The sequence below is a fragment of the Thermobia domestica genome, chromosome 18 (genome assembly GCF_964235325.1).
Source record: "Thermobia domestica chromosome 18, izTheDome1.hap1.1, whole genome shotgun sequence".
In the NCBI taxonomy this organism is placed as follows: Eukaryota; Metazoa; Arthropoda; class Insecta; order Zygentoma; family Lepismatidae; genus Thermobia; species Thermobia domestica.
Genome location: NC_137471.1, coordinates 13577430 through 13601070, shown reverse-complemented (window position 1 = coordinate 13601070; position 23641 = coordinate 13577430). Strand labels below are relative to the sequence as shown.

General features: G+C 37.5%; 1 protein-coding gene across 3 annotated transcripts in view; it reads right to left on the bottom strand.

The window, feature by feature from the left end:
* LOC145674826 (uncharacterized) overlaps positions 1-23641 on the bottom strand; it is a 232226-nt gene that overhangs the window by 13576 nt on the left and 195009 nt on the right. For 2 of the 3 annotated variants that reach the window (XM_081745046.1, XM_081745047.1), the window contains exon 2: positions 12660-13260. The exons of the other annotated variant lie outside the window; for it this stretch is intronic. In XM_081745046.1, coding sequence (XP_081601172.1) covers positions 12660-13260 — 601 coding nt within the window. The remainder of the gene's footprint in view (positions 1-12659; positions 13261-23641) is intronic. 3 annotated transcript variants of the gene reach the window in all.

Sequence of the window (23641 nt, the reverse complement as noted above, 5' to 3'; positions counted from 1 at the left end):
GACGTGAGACTACGACTCTGGTACCAAACATTCATCAATCTTTTGAACCAATGAAGAAGCGCTGTGATTGTGAAACAAACATTCAAATAAAATGAATTATATATAAATACAGCATTAACCCACTTTCAATTCGTGTTATTATTCAGTTCAAAATCTCTTCTATCAAGAAGCGTTGTGATTGTGAAACAAACATTCAAATAAAATGAATTATATTTAAATATAGCAATAACCCACTTTCAATTCGTGTTATTATTCAATTCAAAATCTCTTGTCGCGAATTCTCTCGAGGAATTTTAAGCGTAAAATATATAAAACGATAATCATGCCTGTTTGTTCTGTATGGTTGTAAACGCGGTCGCTTACTCTGAGGGAAGAACGCAGACTAAAAGTATTTGAGAACAAGATCTGAGACGAATATTCGGATCCCAAGAAGGATGGGAATGGGGAATGGCGGAAACTTCATAACGAGGAACTACATAATTTATACGGTTTACTAACATTGTTAGGGTCATCAAGTCTAGGAGACTCAGATCATGTAGCCAGGATTGAAGAAAATAGGAATGCTTTCAAAGTCTTAACTGGAAGAGCAATCGGAAAAGGAACATTAGGAAGACCTAGGCGCAGATAGGAAGACAATATTAAGATGAATCTCGCAGAAATAGGAATATAAAGTAGAAACTGTATCCAGTTGGCTAAGGATAGAAGTCAATGGAGAGCACCTCCGGCTTCCATAGGTCACAGAGTTAATTAGTTATTAACCTGCTTTCACACTTTTCAAGAAAACCATGAGGAAAATGGTGTAAATCAGGAGACTGTGTAAATTGTGTGAAATTAGAAGCTCTCATATCTTGCATATGTTATATAACTTCTGAATACGAAAGCGTTAAATGGTACAAGGAAAGTTTTGCAATACAGCCTTATTTCTTATACTTTTTCAAAATACTTTCCATCACACATTACACACTTTTCCATTCTTCGAAACCAGTCGTCGAAGAAACTCTGCCATCTTTCAGAAGAGATCTGAGCACACTCATTCGTCCCAGGACGTTAGTAGGGCGTCATCACTTGTAAAACGCCTTCCTTTCAGTCTAGTCTTCACATGGGAGAACAGTACGAAGTCACAGGGAGCGAGATCTGGACTGTACGGAGGGTTTTTTAAAAGTTTTAGTCCAGTGCTAGCCAAATACTCTAAGCAAACTTTTGAGCTGGAGCGTTATCGTGGTGAAGAAACAATGTGCCCATCCTTGAGTTTGGGCGCAACTGATTGAGAGCTGTAAAAACTTTAGGAAGACATTCCTCGGTATACCACTTCCCTGTGAATGTCTTCTGTGTTTCTAAGACAACTCGCTCGACAATTCCTTACCGTCACTATTCTCTTCTTCACTGATGTGGACTTTCGAACAGCCACGGAGGTCTCCTCATCTTCGAACACACACACTTTGTTTTGAGCCTTGGTCGGGACGTCATAGTAGAGCCAAGTCTCGTCACCTGTCACAAAACTGTTTAGAGAGGAACATTTTTTCAACATTTTGCGGCATTATGAAACATGGTGTGCCATCTGCTCGTCAGTTAAGTCATATGGTACCCAAAGGGTACAAAGCTTTCTAACTCGAAGGTGATCGCGGAGAATAACAAGAACTGCTGATGCATTAATGCCCAAGCATACCTCTATTTGATGGTATGTAACCCGTCTACCTGTCTCAAGCATTTTCCTTACTGCAGCAATGTTTTGTTCAGTCACAGATGAAGATGGCCGACCTGATCTTAGAGCGTCCTCGAGGCTCAAACTTCCTTTTTGAAACTCTCGGTACTACCTAAATGTAGTTGTACGATGAGGATAATCCTTTCCAAGCACATGAGTCATTTCCTCTAAACACTGATCAACGCTTAATCTACGTGCAAAATTGAAGCGCAAAATTCCCCGGTATTCAGTTTTTGATCACATCTCCGCCTCATTTCACTAACACAGCTGAAAATCAACTGACACTGAAACAATGACTAGAGCTTCTAAAGTGCAGGTTTGGACATGTCTAAACAGGCACTAAGTTGCCAACTCCTGGGATGATCCGTTCTGTTCTACTGCAAAACTTTTCCTAGTGCTCTTTGTATTTATTAAATAATATGTGTTTTCTCAGTGCATTAAACTTGCAGTAGTGTATACCTTACTACTGTTACAAACTTCTTCATACAGTAACTCAGCATGAACTGTTGCCAGAGCTGTAGCCATTGGGAAGCCCATCGGGCCCATCCCCTTCCCCCAAGTGACTCCCTGCCCCACAAATGACCAGCTTCTAAATATCATCGTAAAATTATCTAACTTCAGTCATTTAAAAATAACGAAATTCACATACAATTAATAATTTACGGTAAAATAGTATTGAAAAATACTGTTTTACCATACCGATCGAAAAATAGTATGGTATCTCTTCCTTATACCGATCGAAAAATAGGATACTTTTTTTTTTGTAACAGCAGATTACACAATTTACTGCGATTTATATTTAACAGTTCGAAGACAAACGTTTCAACAAGGTACTATAAATACAGCCATAAAACAATGGTAATAAACTGATTTGTAAGTACATTATATTTTTATATACTTTAACTAGTGTTTTAAAAAAATATTTTTTATCAGATGGAAAATTTGGTGAAGAACAATGTTTTTATTCAGTTTTTCAATTTGGACTTCATTCGCTCTTTTTTTTATTTCTACTCGGTGTAAAACAGGAAGTGAGATATAGCTGTTAATAAAATAATTGTTTTTTTTTCTTCACGAATAATAAATACATATTTTTGTCAAGAAATCTTAAAGAAATCAAGTGAAATTTTTAAAAACATCAGTCTTATGTAGATAGGTTCTGTGTACGAGGTCTTAAATTGAAATAAGTTATAAAGGCATTTCAAGAGAGTTCTGTTGCTTTTTCATCCACCGCTTTCGAACATCAATATGCCACCTAAGACGTACCTGGAAGATCAAAAATAGTCCCCATCAGCATCGACGACCTTCTGCCAACGTTCTGAAAGGCCATCGTTTCCATCGCGGTAGAACTTGGTGGGCCGTGAAACAAAGAAGATATCATGTGCATTTTGCACCTCTACTAGGGATTTGAACTGGCGTCCTCTAAAGTGATTGTCCAATGAATGGAACAGGTGATAATCTGGGGAGTATAGTGGATGCAAAATTGTTTCCCATCCAAGACGCAGAATGGTGTCCTGGGTCATCTTAGCCATGTGGGACTTAACGTTGTCCCGTAAACAAGAACCGGTTTGCGATTCAGAAGTGCTAACTCCAGAGTTTCGAGTTTTTCTTGAACACAGCTCAACTGCTGACAGTACACAGTTGCATTGATACTCAGACCAGCTGGTAGCAGTTCCCAATGCACGATGCCGCGATCAGTCCGTTAAACACACAGAAGCACCTTCTTCTCGTGCAGTGCTGGTTGCGGCTGTATTGGAACCGGTTCATGAGTTGCTAACTAATGATAATGGCGCCATAGAGCTTCGTACAGGACCCACTTCTTATTACATTTCAACACCCTGTCCAGAAATGGCTCCGAGACAGTAAAGACACACAGGCGTCTGCTCGCGTTGCTTTCTGGTCCAGAGTCAAAACATGTGGGACCCATCGACCCAATTTGTAGTGCTTCCCAAGTCGATGGAGGTGCTGCTGAATGGTTTCTCCACTCACACTGAATTGTAGTCCAGTTCCTCACATGTTTGGTCACTGGGTTTGGTCGCCTTAATTGCTGCCTGAATATCTTCATTTTGTACATGTGTTGGTCTTCCGGCGCGCGGTGGTCTTCAAGTTAAACTTGTTGAACCACCGCTGCACTGTCCGCGTCGTCACGACACTCTCACCAAAGGCCTGGCATATTTTCCGCGCCGTTGCAGCGGCGTTGGACCCCAGTTTGAACTCGTACAGCATTCACGCCCTTATGACGTTCTGTGGATGTCCCATGTTCACTTTGTCCTTACGCAAGTTCACGGTGTAACTAAGTTGCCACAGCCAGGTAGTATGTTGGATATACACACACCAACAACTGACCTTTGCCTTTCGCATTCAACACACGGTGTGGGGGAGGGGGCCAATTGAACACAGACCTCTACGAAAAGCGACAGAACTTTCTTGGTTACCTTTATAGTTATGCACAAAGATATAACGTTTGGTCCGAATCAATAGTTCTTGGTTAAGTATAATAAAAACTAATTAGAATATTTTATGGAGAAAAGACATAATAATAATAATAATAATAATAATAATAATAATAATAATAATAATAATAATAATAATAATAATAATAATAATAAGCTAAAAATATAGAGTTTTTAGTTTTCCGGAAGGAAACCAAAATTCTCCCTTTTTTTCAGGCCTCAAAAACGACGGGCTACATAAAACTGCTGGCTACACCCCTGACTGTTGCCATCATTGCCACGACATCATTAGCAAAGATATTCAGCCACAGACCAAAGAATAGATCTACCACGAGAACTGGAAAGGGAACAAGTTGTTTGCGCGACATTACCTCAGAGCAGCTCTTCTTAAACTTCTTAATATCGAGAATTCTTATTGGTACATACAATGTATATTTTGTCGGATCCATAATCATATATTTAATACAAGTTTAGAAATATATTTTCATGTTTACGAATATTTTTTTTTATTTTATTTTTCAATCTACAGATTGCTTCAGCCTCGAGTTTAGTACTTACATTACGAACATTGCCGAAACCAGCTTCATTGGTAACAAAGAAAGTTTATAATTATTTTGAACCTCATTATTATTGTATTCGTATTCTTCAGAGTGAAGTTAAATAAAATTCAGTTTGGCTTGCAGAATCCCTGACTACACGCTCCTCGGGAATTCCCAGGGCTCCGCGAACAATTAAGACTCGCTGCCTTACTGTGTTTGCACACGTCCCCGGCAATGCCGGCCCCGGCACAGATAATGCCGGAACCGGAACCGGAGCTGCTGTGCACACGCAAAATCGGTACCGGCTCCGACAATGTCGGTGTCAGCGCTGCTTTGCACACACATCCCGGTAATGCCGGTGCCAAGAAGTAGTTTGCCGAGTAAAGCAGCATGCAGATTGGAAATTTTCTTGTTTTGTTTGTGCTTTTTCAGCTCTTTCTGTAGTTGTGTTTTAGTTTTTATATACTTTAATTTTATTTTCAACCTTTATTATGCTTGGGAATGCCTACTTCGTCGATTATGATAGAGATTTAAACCCTTGTTTTCTTATTAGGAAGATTATTCATACCCTACATATTGGGTTGCATAATTAACAGGAAAAACACTGGGCAACTATCCTAGATTCATAATTTCTTCATATCTCCATTTTGTTCATTTTCGCCATTTTGTTTTTTTATTATGGCTTCATATATGCTAAGACATATTCTCTATCAAAACGAATGAAACGACTCCTTTGTTTAAATTGTTTAAGTAAGTTTCGGTTGTAGAAGATAACAAATTAAGATATATGCATACATCTGTGAAACTCACTTTCCGTGTGTTGTCGTAGTTGGGTAATTCAAACAAGATCCGAATTTCCCTTGCTGAGAATTTGTGTAAATAGCAAGCCGCTATATTTTGTGGTACCTCAAAACCATTTTCATCATTTCATTCTTATTTCATTCTTCATTAGATATTGAAGTGATGTGAAAAAATAACAGAAAAAACTAAAGTAAACGAAAAATCCAAATACAAGAAAAGAAACAAGAATACACAACGCTTTGTCACTCACTCACTGTAGCTTTATTGAAGAAACTTACCAGCAAGCCGGCTCCTGCATTACCGGCTGCGTGTGCATCCATGCGTAAGAAAGCATTGCCGCCGACAAAATCGAAGCCGGGGCCGGAGCCGACACCGATTTTGTCGACGGCTATGCCGACTGCATTTGCCGGTCCCGGGAGTTCCACCAGCTTTTTGCCGGGTTGGAAAGCGTGTGCAAGCTACCATTTGATTACATTACCGCCTATTCCATATCCGGCAGTGTCGTAACCGGACCCAGGAATGCCGGGGAGTGTGTAAACGCTCTAAGAGATAAGTAGAAGCAAAGGTTGATTTCAGTATCATGAACATAAGCGGTTCTACTGTATTATCTCTCCAATGAAATATTTTGTTTCCTCTAGAGATTGCCATACGTGTTGTAACTACAACACTGGATTAGCATTGTAGGGTCAGACGAGAGTCTCGTCAACAACAGAACAGCAGGTGGTCTAAATAAACCGGTACTTCACGAATTTCTTGTCTGTGGGGCCCTGAGGAAGGTTTATTACCTGGGCAATAGAAGGGAATGAGGTGGTCGTGGAAAGTGGAATAACCTTTTTTCTTGTTGACACATGATCCTACACAATTCTTTAATAAACATTTTATAAAATTATAATCAAATTAAAATTAAAATGTGTTTCAGATCACTAGAACTTCAGTATAAGCCTTGAAACGCGATTCCTTGCTCCCACAAGCTTTTTCCCCTTAATTTAGTTATGATCCTACTTAAATACTTAATTCGATCCGTCAAAACGATGTTATTCTTTTTTTAATTCTCATTCGTTTTCATTGAAATTATTTCACTCATAATAAATTATTAGAACCTTTTTATTTGACTTAAATTACTCGATGTTAAAATTCAATAAGAAACTCAGCTTATGTAGTAGTTTGTATGCCAGAGCATACTCCTTGTAAGAAAGTGTTCCGAAAATATTTTAAAAAGTATGATTTTTAATGGATTGTTTTTGGTTTCTTAATGGAAGATGAGCTACGCTAACTTAGAAACTTTCTAAAAATATTAACAGAACAGAACACAACAAAATAGAAATGATAGGAAAGGAATGGAAGGAAAGGAATGAATATTTATTTATTTTTCATTTTCTCGCTGCGAAGCGAACTTCGTTTTTCTTATAACTCGCCTCTGAAATGAGAGAGTCCTCCGCTCAGCAAAGATGACGCATCGACGCGTTCTCCACCCTTCCTATCCCCTAACTGAAATGGTGGGTTTTAAGTTTCCATTGCCTCCGCTACAGAAACAAAATTCCGATCTGATTGGCAAGCCAAGTCCAGTTTAACCACACCTCCTGTCATTATTCGATGCTAAGGCGTTCTGTTTGAACCAAGCGAGATGGTTATCTCTCAATCACTTCCTTTAGTTGTGAGTGAACAGATTTCATTTTTCTCCTCGCTTTCCCCTTAATGCTCACAGTTTCCTGGTTGCACAAGTCAATTCCCACCTTCCCACGCAATGATTGACAAGCGATATTGTTTTCCATCTCTTTCTTTACCACTAAGTGAACACACATTTCTTGTTGCGAATGGATGAATGCTTTTTCTCCCAACTCTTTGACGAGTTCTCTGTCTGCCAACAGGCCATTTCCCCCACCTCTCTTCTCACGCTGGCTGACGAAGAGCGTCCTATGTTACTCAGCCCACCTACCGATGACTTGGGTTCTTGCACCTTCCTTTGGACGCCCAATTGGTGCCCATAAACAGTGTATCAGACGTTATCCCTTGCTGATGCTTTATTGATTTTTGAGTATTCACATTCAGGATTTTCTTTTCGGCAAGAATACAACATTTATTGAGATATACGTCGAAATGAAGGCCATAAATTTCAATAGTATAAACCTGACATTGGTTTTCATTCCTTCGTTCAAACGTATAGCTCATTAAAATTTAATTTCTACGAAAATTGCTGGTTGACCCCGCCTTAACGAATTTTCTAGTCCTTTGTAGTTATCAGCTTGGATGTTTAGTAACGCGCCATATGTTATTAAAACTCGACAATTTGTCTTCTGTTGGTAACTATGCGCGCCATGATTTCAGACAACTGGGGATCTACAAAGTTTAGGCATACTGTAAAACTAAAAATGGTTATTACTTTGAAGAAATTGTCCTTAATGAATATCTACCTCCATAGAAAAGAAAGAAAATTGGTTATCTTTGAATGTATTTGATCAGCTCATAGATCAGACAAGATGTTGCAAACGAAATATATCTTTATTTTGCTTTTAGTAAACTAAACCCAAGCGGTATTACAAAAGAAAATTTATTTCCCTTATTTCTCCTTTATCGCCCCTATAACTTTAATAAATAAATATCTTATGTATACAGGGTGTTTCAGATAAAACGTCCAGTGCTTATAAATCCGAAACGGCTGAGAATAAAAGATGAAACAAAAACTGAGATAGGAAAATGTCATAGGGCGCATCACATGGTGTTGTTGTGGTGACCCCCAGGGCCCTCCTTCAAGGGGGCCCAGGGGCCAACTTCAAATTTTTAAATAGGAACATGTATTGATTCATACCTCATTCAATAGTACTTGAAAAACGAAACAACTTTTGTAGGAAACAATTTTGGATTTGGGCCACCGTTTTTAAATGGCCGCAAAAAGTGGGTCCTATATCAGATAAAACGTCCAGTGCTTATAAATCCGAAATGGCTGAGAATAAAAAGATGAAACAAAACTGAGATAGGAAAATGTCATAGGGCGCATGACATGGTGTTGTCGTGGTGACCCACAGGGCCCTCCTTCAAGGGGGCCCAGGGGCCAACTTCAAATTTTCAAATGGGAACATGTATTGAATCATACCTCATTCAATAGTCCTTGATATACGAAACAACTTTTGTAGGAAACAATTTTCGATTTGGGGCACCGTTTTCAAAATGGCCGCAAAATGTCCTGTATCAGTTTGAATTTGGCACCTAGGCCCCCTTCACTGAGTTTCCTGAGGGTCACCACAACACCACTTGATATGCTTTATCATCGTTTCTATCTCAGTTTTTGTTTCATCTCTCTATTATCAGCCATTTCTGATTTAGGCCTATAACCACTGGACGTTTTATCTGATACACAACCCACTTTTTGCGGCCATTTTGAAAACGGTGGTCCAAATCGAAAATGGTTTCCTACAAAAGTTGTTTCGTTTTTCAAGTATTATTGAATGAAGAATGATTCAATACGTGTTCCCATTTGAAAATTTGAAGTTGGCCCCTGGGCCCCCTTGAAGGAGGGCCCTGGGGGTCTCCACGACAACACCATGTGATGTGCCCTATGACATTTTCCTATCTCAGTTTTTGTTTCATCTTTTTATTCTCAGCCATTTCGGATTTATAAGCACTGGACGTTTTATCTGATATAGGACCCACTTTTTGCGGTCATTTAAAAACGGTGGCCCTAATCGAAAATTGTTTCCTACAAAAGTTGTTTCGTTTTTCAAGTACTATTGAATGAGGTATGATTCAATACGTGTTCCTATTTGAAAATTAGAAGTTGGCCCCTGGGCCCCCTTGAAGGAGAGCCCTGGGAGTCACCGCAACATCATGTGATGCGCCCTATGACATTTTCCTATCTCAGTTTTTGTTTCATCTTTTATTCTCAGCCGTTTCGGATTTATAAGCACTGGACGTTTTATCTGAAACACCCTGTATATATATATCCATTGTGCCAATTTCTAAACTAAGTTCGCTCTTGCGAGACAGATAACTAGTGGATATCTCTCGTAGTTTAAAACCTTGTGTGTTCATGAAAAGAAGATATTAAATTCAAATAAGTTTTATATTATTATTATTATTATTGCTATGAACATTCCCAAGGAAATAAAAAACTTATCAAAAAATGCTAAAATGTACTTTACGAATAATCCATATCAACATGATAATTCTGTATTGTGCGGATACTTTGTTTTATTCATTTTGCATCATATTATTCGCACTCATTCATTTCAAAAGTGTTTTAAAATGTTTTACAAGAAAAATTGGAAAAAGAATGATGTTATCGTTTATAAACATGTAAACATTTAAAAAAAACGAAAACACAAATATTTTTGTTTCTTTATTTTTTATTATATATTTACAATTTTTATTTGTGTAATATATATACAATTTTTTATCATATATACATTTTTTTTTAAATTTTCAATATTTTTTAAACTTACATCCCTGCATTTTATTTACAATTCCTAAGAAAAAACTATTACAATCGTGATAATGCATTAGTTAATGCTGTTGATCTTTCATATTTCCAACTGTTGTGCATTACGATATGCACATCCTGATTTCTTTACAATATTTGTGTGAAAAGTTCAATATTCTTTAAATGTGTTTCCACATTTAATTCACTTAATGAAGGACAATGTTTTGTTTCTAAATCAATAACATTATCTAATGCAGATATTCTTTTAATCCAAGAAGATTTCTCTAAACCTTTACAATAAAAGGTTGAATTCTTTGAACATAATTGATATACAAGGTTTCGTATGCATGATACAGTATATCCAGTTTTGCTATTCCTTTGCAAACCGTGTAAATTTAATGTTAACCTGTCAACTTGTTTTGACTATCTAATTATAATAAATTATAATCTATTGGTGATTTTACCAAGCAATGGGAATGTACTGTATCATCGCATGCAGTTAAACAAAACTCACGAATAATAAATTCGTTATCAGACATTTTAAAACCTTGAATATCGATAATATACTGATGTACACATGGTGAAATTTCATTTGTGTGAGGAATGAAAAACGGAATAATCTGTCCAACATATTCTGTATTTTTTAAAAGATCACACATTTTACGCATAAACCATATAAATAAGATTTCACTATGTTTTTGTTCAAAAACTTCAAAAAGTTCACTAAGAGTTTTATCAAGAGATAAGTACTTCGTTGCAAATGTTCCAGTATTATGAAAATGAGTACAATCATGAGGAAGATTTAACTTGCATACCACGCATTCGATTGGATTATTGTTACGTAAGTATACTTTTATAGTTTTTAATACACAATTCAAATTCGTTTTCACCACTACATAACACACATGAAACACCAACACTAATCGAATACATTTTTCAATCTGGAATGTCCGATTTCCGTCTCTTTTCTTATGAAAATGCCCAGTAATTGCGGAGTCTGTATTACTTATAATTCCGCATACGTTTCACAGAATTTTTATCTTGTTAATATTCCTATAACATGCGTGTTTGCATACAGGTAAAACACATCGTCTTCAACACTAGAGCTTGCTATAATACTCCAAGCACGGGTTTCCAATTACTTTAGATGCACTATCATACAATCATGAGAAAAATCATGATGGGATCCTTCTCTACATCCGTCGCATATTAATGTATCCTTGAAATCCCATTTTTCAATATCCTTCTTTATACATTCACGGTCCACCTTTTGAATATTACAACAATCTAAACCCCAAAATGGTGATGTTCTCGAGATGATGGCGGAGTTGGTGAAACTGTTAGTACTGGTGATTATATTCCATCAAAATCAAATTCGTCTGACGATGATTCGTATACTTCTGTTTCAGCATCAGATATTGCTTCAGTCTTAACTTCGTAGGGTTCTTTCTCAAATAGATGCATGATGTCTATATATATTTCCCGCTATAGTCCGTATTTAAAGTATTTTCATACTCGCAAGATAAGCACGTATTCACCTAGCGCGGCGCCAAACTTCTTTTGTATTGCCAATTAGCATAGGGGCATGTTTCAACATGTTCACCTACCGCAACCTTAATCATCTTTGTATTCTCCGCCGACAATGTCTTATGTTCACTTACCGCGGCACCAAACTTGTTTTTATTACTTTGTCGGCAGTCTGTGATGTCTAATCGACACGGCGTTGGTTTACTTTGGTATTTGTCTTCATGTTTTAACACGTACCTGTAACGTCATTACCCAACAACGCCATCTTTCACTCCCGTTCAACCGGTTTCCAGCTTGAAAGTTCACTTCCCGTCTTGAATTCACCAGTGAAAGACGTACGAGAACCACGGTCTGTATATGTACTCCGTACACGAGATTTTTAGTACGCTCACACTCAAAGAGTGTTCTGAATTTGCTAAGCAAATAATCGAATTAAAGAAAAAGTCCTGCATGAATAAAGTTAATTCCGTCCCCATTTTTAATATGATCACAATCAGAGATTGTTCGACGGAGTATGCTTTAGCATAAGATCCAACACATATGCTGAGTTTTCTTTAATGAAAACGAACCAATTAAAATAATTAGTATGATCACATCGTTACTGTTCTATGAAGTGTAATTAAAAAACGCTCCGGTAAACAATTTGAGTTCAAGTTTAATTTTATTTTTAGTATGATGACAGCGTAGCTGTTCTATAGAGTATGTATAATATACGTTCCAACACATATCCCGAATTTCCTATAGAAACAACGCCTATAAAATATCACGTGATACAGGTCATTCTATCTTTTCTAGAAGTACTCCATCTCTCCTCAAGGTCAACCCTTTGCAGGAACCCGTCTGACCACCTAACGGTCAGGGTAATAAATCTTTCCTCTCCTAATAACCTGTCCGACCACACCTCTCCCCACAGACAAGAAATTCGTCAAGTGGCAGTTTAATTAGACCATCTGCTGTTAGATTGTTGACGAGACTCTCGTTTGACCCTACTTAGCATGATGTGCAAAACACAAATATTAGAATTTTATAAACGTAAAATTCAGGGTTATTAATGTTATGAACATTAATTTGCTTAAATCTGGTAAAAAGTAGATAAACGTGGAGTAATACTGTTATTTTTAAAGGGCTTATTGCAAATTTTTACTCTACTAGAAACAGCGCTACTAAGTAGGCCTACATGTAGACTACTACAGCTTTAGTACTTTAAAATATGGTAATTAACTTACGAACATCACCAGACTTTTGCTCAGTTACTTCTTCCTGGTGTTCCATAGGTCTATTGCTTGCCCGGTTTTCTATATGTCTATTGGTTGCCTGGTTTCCTATAGGCACATTGGTTGCCTGGTTTTCTATAGGTATATTGGTTGCCTGGTTTTCTATAGGTCTATTAATTGCCTGGTTTTCTATAGGTCTATTAATTGCCTGGTTTTCTATAGGTCTATTAATTGACTGGTTTTCTATAGGCCTATTGATTGCCTGGTTTTCTATAAGCATATTGGTTGCCTGGTTTTCTATAGGCATATTGGTTGCCTGGTTTTCTATACGTATGTTGGTTGCCTGGTTTTCTATAGGTCTATTAATTGCCTGGTTTTTTATAGGTCTATTAATTGCCTGGTTTTCTATAGATATATTAATTGATTTGTTTTCTATAGGCCTATTGGTTTCCTGGTTTTCCATAGTAGTTGATATTTTTTGGAAAATATAAACAATATTCACACAAATAAGAAATATCGCCAAATACAACCATTTCCTCACAATTGGATTAGAGACCTTTCTCCTCCCTAATTCATTTATAAATGGTCTCTTAACTTTCATTTCTGTCTCCATCTGCAACGAGAAGTTGGACATAACTTTAATAAAAGAAAGAATACACAAACTTTCAAGTGTAACATATCTACTCTCTACTTATAGCACTGTTGATTTATCTCGGAGTGTACTTTCAATACACAGGGGGTGATTGAAAATACAGGTGATCATGCTGAGAAAGATTGAGGTTGTGTTCCGAAGGGAATATCTTAATTCTGGGAGAAATCTCCCGAATCACCCCCCTGAAATCATCAGTGATTTAAAGTCCAATCACAGTTGTTAAATAGACTAAAATAGTGGTGTCGTCATTTCCTTTTCGTTACCATGGTGATCGCCATGTTTTTTTCTATACAAACGCGTGAAGCGAACATGAAGGTGTATTTTAAAATCTAGTACAAACAAGGACAACATCTGTAAATTTGTTTTTACAATTATAAAATGTTTTAACGACTAATAAAGTTGGTGGGAAAGAGTATAGATTTAGAATATGGAAGTGCGGTTTAGGAAGGTACGAATAAAATTTAAAATATATATATATAAAGGAGGATTAATACCTAAAGAACTTATTTCTAAAATAGACACGTTTCGTAAGTGATAAGGTAGAAAACAAATAATTAATGTAAACGTCATTATCATGTAATCTACCTTAAGAAACAATTATACACAATATAAACTTCCTAACGTGCAGATTGACAAACTGTCGGCACAAGGAAAACTGTAAACATATTTATTTTTAAAAAAAATCTTTTAGAACAACGTTAATTCTACTGGGACATTTACTTTCCTTATGTCCATCTTGATGATGGAAGTACACAATATTAATGTCTACAATATTACAAAAGTAAGGGGGAAAAGCAAGCCTTCGGAAATTTTCAATCTAGTCATCAGTGGATATAGGTCAAATCTTTTCTTATATGCCCTATCAACTTTTTAAAAAAAAAAACATCAGTTAGAAACAGTACAATAAGAATACACCCACGTACGACTGCTTCAGAATATGTTCTAAACAACTGTTAATATTATTTCTGTTCACGTATGCAATGTTATGATACTTATATTAATGAATCGAAGATTTTCCAGAATTATTTAAAGTTAATATCTGATCATGAACAAGAAGAGTGCATTTGTTTTCTGTTTTTCTTTTTCTGTTCCTGCTTTTTCCATTGATTAGAAATATTTAAAAAGAAACATAAATACCGTTATTTCATTCACTCTAATGTTTCCAATTCCGAAATATTTCATCACTGTTTTTCCCTTTTGCATTTAGGCCCTTTAGGTATTTAGGCTATTTGTTGTTTAGAAAATAAAATGGCCATCACCATGGTAACGAAAAGGATGTGACGTCACACTATTTCGGTCTATAACTGAAGAAACAAAACATTCGGCACGTGACCGAAACCAGTCATCAGTTTTGAAGAATCCAAGGATGTTATAAATAGAGGATCTGCCCATGTGTATCTTCATCCTACTAAATCGATGAAGCCAAAAAACAACCGAGCATCGGCACGTCTGATTGGCTACTCTTGTATCTGCCATCGTCTGGTTGGCTATTTCGTTTCCGCCATGATTGTTGGCTCAAAACATTGCGATCTTATTGGGCGGAGTGGGCAGAGTAAGGGTGGCGAAACTGTGATGTATGGCTTCAAGAATTTGTTGTAAGGCAGATCCTCTATTTTATAAGATCCTTGGAAGAATCTGTCTCTCTAATTCCGAGTGATACCTTGTTAATGAGCTGTGCCAAATTCCATTCACAAGATAAAGATTTATTTTAGAGGAGCTATATTTAGCTTATGCATAAAGCTCTAATTGCAATACAATTAGTCTATCTGGCCTAGGGGTCGGCAAATCTTGATTTTTGTTTACATAGGCGCCCGCCGAATGTAGTATGCACGCTCCGGGCAAATGGCACAGTTATACCCTCTAACATGTAATTTTGTTTGCTAATCCTAGTATGACTGTATTCCTTTTAAGTGTTCAAGCAATGAAGAGTTCAGTTATTGACAAAACTAACTTGATTTTACTTGCTGAATCCAGAAAAAAGGTTACAACTTGGTAACACACTGTTAAAACTACTTTCTTAAATCTGAGAAACCGTTTCTTATCTGTGCACCGAGATATCTTTTCTTAGAAACAAGATTTTAAAACTCTCATTAATGAGAAATGAAGAAAAGTAGATGAGGTTGTATAAAGCGAAACGAGAAAATATACTGTTTCTTTCCTTATAGATGAGAATTGACAAATCTCATTTCTAAGAAAATATTGTCTCGGTGCACAGAGGAGAAACGGTTTCTCAAAGTTAAGAGGCTTCATCCCAGCGAAATTAAAATACCGCTAATTTTACAGTAATTATGTGATATCTTCAAATAGATAAAAGAAAATCGAGAAGTGGAACAAGACCTCCCTAGACAATATTATTTTGCTTGAAATGCAGTTATCACGACTCATTTATCTACTTTCGATTTCCAGCCATTTAGAAAATCGACATTTATTTTCGCGTTTCTAAATAACTGCGAACGGGAAGCTACTAGCTGACTCCTGATAACGGTACTTCATGCAAAATAACATCGTCTAGGGAGGTCTTGATCCACTTTTCGATTATCTTTTATCTATTTGAAGATATCACATAATTACTGTAAAATTAGCGGTATTTTAATTTTGCAGTGATAGAGACTCTTAAGAATGTATTTTTAATAGTGCATTCTTTAATGTTAAGAGCAAAAATCAGAATTGGTTTTAAAACAGAATCATGATCGGGGCCGGCTCTCCTGGGGGGCGTCCCCCCCAAAGCTCATGTGGACCCTCTACTGTATTTATGAATATACAATATTTGGCATAATTTGAATGCAATTTGTCTTAAAATCCTCATATATGTACCTTCTGCATCTGAATCCCCCCCCCCAATTTTCAGAGAAATCAGCGCCCTTGACAATAGGCGTTACTTGCTTTGGCAAGATAAAAGCCAATCTGCATGTTATTCACTGTAGATAATCGGCCATCTGCACTGAAAAATCAGAGTGACTGCAACCATACTTTACTTTCAGTTGGTTGGCAACGCTGCATCCAGTACCGGTTATTGAAAACAACGCACGCAGACTAAAGCCCGCCGTTGCCCGGATGGGCAAAACTTTTAGGGCGGTATTCAGAGATAATTCGTTAATCGAGGGTTAGTCACACACTAGTTAGTGGTATACTAGCTCTTTACTAAGGAAGGTGTACTTTTTGGTATTCAGAGTCTACTTTGAATACAACTACAAAGTTGATTTGGATATGATTAACTAATATAACCTCAATGCATCGGGTGAGAAAAATAAATGTGGCAACTATGAAAAAGTAAATGTGCGCATGCGCAGTCTGTAAAAATGAAAATAAATAAAATACGAAATGTTGTGTCGCACGCTAAACCATGGGTAAAAGATTAGCCTCTGTTCTAGATTAATTAGTCACATCTGATTAGCTTCGTCAAATACTACGTCCTAATCAAAGTCTCTGAATACAATTTTGATAACCATCCGTTAGTCAAACACGTAGTATTACCTTAATCAGACATCAAAACGACTCTGCATAAGGCCCTTAGAATCTGTATGTCAACTCCTGCACTAGCCTTTAGTTAAATTCCGGGGGCCTTATGCAGAGTCGTTCTGACGAGTGATTAGTGACATACTAGAGAGTTCTACTAACGTATGTTCCATGCAGTAGTCAAGCCTTTAGTATGACGTTAACCGTACGTCAAAATGACTCTGCATAAGGCGGCCTGTGTCTATTCGGTTAACGTACGTGCCCTTGTCGAGGAAGACCGGGTTTGATTCTGTATGGAAACTCACGTTGTTTGGCTTCCATGTTAAATTGTAGGTCCCCCAGTGGCGGCGTAAGGGCGGGGCGAGCGGTGCCCCCGCCCCGGGCCCCACTTTGTGGGGGCCCCCGACGGTAGATAAAAAATAGTTATTAAGGAAAAATAGTTACTTAGGGCCATCAAGGCTTATAATCCATACCTTTCCTAAATGTAAATGTAATTGTCAATCAATATTCCACCAAATAACGGATGAAACAACAGAAATATCTGTCTAATAAAGCTAATCAGTGCTGGATTTCCGTATAAGCTAAACAAATGATAAGCTTCCGGCCTCACTCTCTTGGGGACTCGAAAGAAATTTAAAGAAAAAACTGAATGTAGATTAAAAATAAATAAAATAAAAGTTTCATTACCTTGGAGGCTCCCAAAGAAATTTAAAGGAAAAAGCTCTAAATATAGGTGAAAAATAAAGTAAATGTTTCATACTCTTGGGGGCTCCCAAAGAATTTTAAAGGAAAAGCTGAATGCAGGCGAAAAAATAAATCAGACGTTTCACTTTTTTGGGGCCTCCAAGAAAATTTAAAAGAAAAGTTGAATGTAGGTGAAAAATAAATAAAATAAAAGTTTTACTCTCTTGGGGCCCCAAAGAAATTTAAAGGAAAAATGTATGTGGATTAAAATATGAATAAAATAAAAGTTTCACTCTGTTCAATAACCTCATAGAAATTTAAAGGAAAAGCTGAGTGTAGATTAAAATATAATGAAAATCAAAGTATATTGTGTTATTTACACTCTAAGGTCTTATGAGGCAAGTAATGGGGCCCCGTCTGCTATCCTGCTTCCTAAACTATCACTGTTTATTTATTTATTTATTCATATATCAGCTCAAGAGAAGGATAGAAAGAAGGGATCAACGAATATAATGCTTTATTAGGGTACTAGCTAACTAGCTAACGTGGGTTCCTGTCACCACGGCATGGCGCGTCCTCAGGTTGCGAATCGAGGAGAAGGCCTCTAGATATAGAGGTTAGCTGCGAATATACTGAATAAGCAGTCGCGGACAGACGACTAGGAGTGGTCCTCCAGCTTGGGGGTTTGGGTAGGGCTAACAACCTCATCCTCTAAAAAAAAAAAAAAAAAAAAAAAAAAAAAAAAAAAAAGCACTTGTTCAGAAATATTCACAAAAGCCTCGGACAAGGACTGATAACTTGGCACGACTCAGCAAAAGAAAATGGACATGAGATTTGGAACATGGAATATTAGGAGTCTTTATAGGGCAGGCGCGTTAAAATCCGTAACGAGTGAGTTAGAGAAATACAGGATGGACGTAGTAGGAGTTCAGGAAGTTAGGTGGGAAGGAAATGGATCTGAGAATTCCGGAAATTTTACCTTCTTTTACGGACAAGGAAATAAAAATCACCAGTTAGGAACAGGGCTTTTCGTTCATAAACGTATATTACCAGCAATTAAACGGGTTGAATTTGTCACTGACAGACTTTCTTTTATTACTCTTAAGGGACGGTGGTGTGATATTGTTGTTTTAAATGTACATGCCCCAACTGAAGATACGGATGACGATATAAAGGACAGTTTTTACGAAGAAGTGGAACGGATATTTGACCAACTCCCGCGATACCATATGAAAATTATATTAGGGGATTTCAATGCGAAGGTAGGACGAGAGGATATTTTCAAACCGATTATAGGGAACGAAAGTCTGCATAAGGAAAGTAATGACAACGGTGTTAGACTCGTGAATTTTGCAACATCCAAAAACCTAATCGTGAAGAGTACAAAATTCCCACATCGCGACATTCATAAATACACTTGGACGTCACCAGACGGGAAAACACATAATCAAATTGATCACGTTTTAATAGATAGAAGAAGGCAATCTGGCATAATTGATGTCCGGTCGTTTAGAGGAGCTGATTGTGACACTGACCACTACCTGGTAGCAGCGATAATACGAGAGAGGTTATCGTTGAATAAAGGTAATATTCATTGTCCGAAAACGGAGAGATTCAATTTAAAGAAATTAGAAGAGAGCCAGGTAAGAGAGAGATACCAGATTGAAGTTTCGAATAGATTCTCGGCTTTAGAAGATTCGGAGTGCACTAGTGTTGAGGATACCTGGATTGAAATTAGAGATAGCATTAAAATTTCAGCAAAAGAAAAATTGGGACACGCGGAAATACGCAGGAACAAACCATGGTTCGACCAGGAATGCATACAACTAGCAGAGAAGAGAAAACAGGCAAAATTACGCTGGCTACAAAATCCGAATGAAATAACTACACAAAATTTCGCAGATATCTGGCGGAAAACTTCCAAAACTTTTAGAACAAAGAAACGCGATTTTCTGAAAGCTAAAATTAAGGAACTTGAAGATAATAGTAAAAATAAAAACATCCGAGACATGTATAAGGGAATCAACGAATTTAAGAAAGGCTACCAACCTCGTGCTTATATATTAAAGAAATCTGACGGTACAGTTCTCACTGACACGGATAGCATCTTAAATAGATGGAAAGATTTCTTTGACGATTTGCTTAACACGCAACCGAAAACTAGTGTGCGTGGAGAAAAGGAGATACACACCGCAGAACCGTATATTCCAGAACCCAGCCGAATAGAAGTAGAAACTGCTATAAAGAAATTAAAGAAACACAAATCTCCGGGTGTAGATGAAATTCCGGCTGAGTTAATTTTAGCTGAAGGCGAAAAATTGTGGAATAAGATACACAAACTCATTCTCCTTATCTGGAACAGGGGGCGCGGTGGCTCAGTGGTAGAGCGTTCACCTCCTGTGCTTGGGGTCCCTGGTTCGATCCCAGCTCGCGCCGTGTGGACTCTGTGGTGGACAAACACCGTGCTCGTGGGTTTTCTCGGGGTTCTCCCGTTTCCTCCCACTTTCTTCATTCCACCATTTCACTCATCTCTCATCATCACCGTCTCCTTTAGCCTAACCGGCATATCCGTGGGACGTAAAACTCAAAAGATTTCATTTCACTTTTCCTTATCTGGAAAAGGAAGAATTGCCACAAGAGTGGAAAGAATCAATCATTGTTCCAATTCACAAGAAAGGCGACAAAACTGACTGTAATAATTATCGAGGCATTTCTCTTCTGTCAACATCCTATAAAATCCTTTCAAATATTCTATTAGCAAGACTGACCCCATACGCAGATGAAATTATTGGAGATTATCAATGCGGATTTAGACGGAATCGATCAACTATCGACCAAATATTTACCATTCGCCAAATACTCGAAAAAAAGTGGGAATACAATACCCCGGTACATCAACTATTTATTGATTTTAGAAAGGCGTACGACTCGGTTAGGAGAGAAACATTATACAACGTTCTTACAGAACTTGGAATACCGAGAAAGCTAATTAGATTAATTAAGATATGTTTAAATGAATCCCAAAGTAAAGTCCGGGTAGGAAAATTTTTGTCCACGAGCTTTCACGTCGAAAATGGCCTGAAACAAGGAGATGCGTTGTCGCCCTTATTATTTAACTTCGTTCTGGAATACGCTATAAGGAAAATCAAAGATAGCAACCAGGGCCTAGAGTTGAACGGTATTCACCAGGTTATGGCATATGCTGATGATGTAAATTTAATAGGTGATGATAGGGGAACAATAGAAAGAAATGCAGAGATCTTATTAAACGCTTGCAGGGACATGGGTTTAGAAGTAAATGCAGATAAAACTAAATACATGGAAGTGCGTCGGGACCGTAATACGGCAAATTATGGATGCGTTAAAATATTAAATAATACTTTTGATAAAGTGGATAGTTTCAAATATCTAGGATCAGTATTAACAGAGGAAAATCATATTCACGAAGAAATTAAATGTCGACTAAAATCAGGGAATTCGTGTTACTATTCGGTTCAAAATCTCTTGTTGTCGCGAATTCTGTCGAGGAATTGGAAGCTTAAAATATACAAAACGGTAATCATGCCTGTTGTTCTGTATGGTTGCGAAACATGGTCACTTACTCTGAGAGAAGAACATAGACTGAAAATATTTGAGAACAAGATCCTGAGACGAATATTCGGACCCAAGAGGAACGGGAATGGGGAATGGCGGAAACTTCATAACGAGGAGCTACATAATTTATATGGTTTACCCAACATTGTTAGGGTCGTGAAGTCTAGGAGGCTTAGGTGGGCGGGTCATGTAGCTAGAATGGAAGAAAGTAGAAACGCTTTCAAAGTCTTGACTGGAAGACCAATCGGAAAACGACCATTAGGAAGACCTAGGAGTAGATGGGAGGACAATATTAAGATGGATCTCGCAGAGATTGGAATACAAAGTAGAAACTGGATGCAGTTAGCTAAGGATAGAAGTCAGTGGAGAGCTTTTGTGAACGCGGCATTGAACCTCCGGGTTCCATAGGCCATAGAGTTAGTTAGTTAGTTATTAGGGTACTAGCATTCTGTTCCTAATTAAAAGCTCTTTGGTGCAGACGCTATAGTCGCTCATTCACTTGTTTTCCTTCTGTCTTCATTCTTTTGCCCTTTACAAGTCGAATTTTCAGCGAGCGAAACCCTTTTGTTTAGCTGGTTTCCCCATTTCTGCTCTTGTTTTTTGGTGTATGAATTTACATTTCAACCCACAAATTTAGAATGAAGAAAATGTTCAATAAGAAAACAAGTGTTCAAATAATCAAAATACTTCAGCATTATATTTAATTCAACTCCTGATTGTTCTCATATGGAACACTTGTCACAAATCATTCGATTTACTGACATACAACCTGATTCTGTTCAAGTTCGGTTAGCATTTATTGATTTGATCTCTGTCGAAGCAAAGACTTCTGAGAGTATTTCTGCTGAAATACTGAAGAAACTTCAACGTGATAGGCTTGATATTAAGATTGCAGAGTCCAGTCTTGTGATAATCTGGCTACAATGGTCGGTCAATATTCTGGAGTTCAAACTTTGATACGGAATATGTCCTTTGGCCATTTTCGTACCTTGTAACAATAATTCATTGAACCTTGTGGCTTACATGCTGCGCAAGTTAACGTTCTGGCGGCGACTTTGTTGGAAGCAATGGAACATTTATTGGCATTCTTCTCTAGATCTACTCACCGATGGAATGTGCTGCAAAATCACGTAAAGATTGGTCTGAAACGTGAAAATGACACTAGATGGAGATCAAAAGCAGAAGCTTTAAAGGCACTTTCTAGTCAATTGGATGAAGTAATTGATCCATTGGAAGATCTGCGTGACCCTTCGATTGAAACGCTTTATACTACAGGAGATGCTGGTCTTCTTCTTGCAAGCATCCAATAATTTAATTTCATCGCTTTACTATATTTCTGGTCTGCAAATCTCTCATATATTGATCGAATCCAAAAATACCTTCAATCTCACGATATGAGTTCCAATCAAACTCTTATTCAGTTACAGAGCCTGGTTAACACCATTAATATCTGGAGACGTGAGCTGGACAAGAAAATCTTATCCACAGCTTAAAGAAGTTGCAGGGTACACTGTGGGTACACACAGTAGAAGGAGATGCATGCCTGGAGAAGCAAAGAATGAAACCTGACTGCACATGCCAAAGTGAAGCGCTCTATCAATGAAATTCTAGATGAGATGAGACAACAAATGATTATTTTACTCAGATGCATGACCTGAACGACAGATTTGGATTCCTGTGTTCTATGGCCAACTTTATGCAGCAGCTATATGATGAGAGCGAGGAAAGGCTAAAAGCATGTTGCTCTGATTTGGCTTTGTTCTACCCGAATGACCTGGATGGCTTATTATTATTTCAGGATTGTAAGGATTTAATCCGTTCACTAAGGTGTGCTCAGAGAGCTAAATAACAACTTGACTTTTCACCACAAGGTATCCTGAAATATGTATCTTTAATGGGGCTTGAAATGTACTAAAGTTTGGCAACCGCTCTTCAGATTTTCATAACACTGCCCGTATCTGTCGCATCATGTGAAAGGTTTTTCACCAAAATGAAATTGATAAAATCATACTTGCGTTCCACAATGAATCAGGAAATATTCACGAATCTGGCCATTCTTTCTATCGAAAATGAAATAGCATCCACTGGATTCTGATGATGTAGTTGAGACTTTCGCTGCTACCAAAGTAAGGAAGGTATCATTCTGAATGTTTGTGGAACATAGGTTAATATGGTAGTGGAACTACTGTCGAAAGTAGTTTTATGTTTCAAGTAAAGAAAAGAAAAATACAAAAGTACCAAAAGAAAATAAAGTCTTTGTTTTACGTCCCACGGATATGTCGGTTACGCTAAAGGGATGAAAAGGTGGAATGAAGAAAGTGGGAGGAAACGGGAGAACCCCGAGAAAACCCACGAGCACGTTTATCCACCACAAAGTCCATCTGGGGCGAGCTGGGATCGAGCCAGGGACCCCACACATCGGAGGTGAACGCTCTACCATTGAGCCACCACGCCCCCAAAAGTACCAAAAGAGTAATAACAAACTGTCAAGATTTGTCAATTGACTGGTGATAGGTGGTAATGAAAAGTAGGATGGTATAACCCGTAGTAGAATTCTGTGTTCACATACACTGAGAAAAAAAATGTAGGTGGCGTACTTAAAAAGATA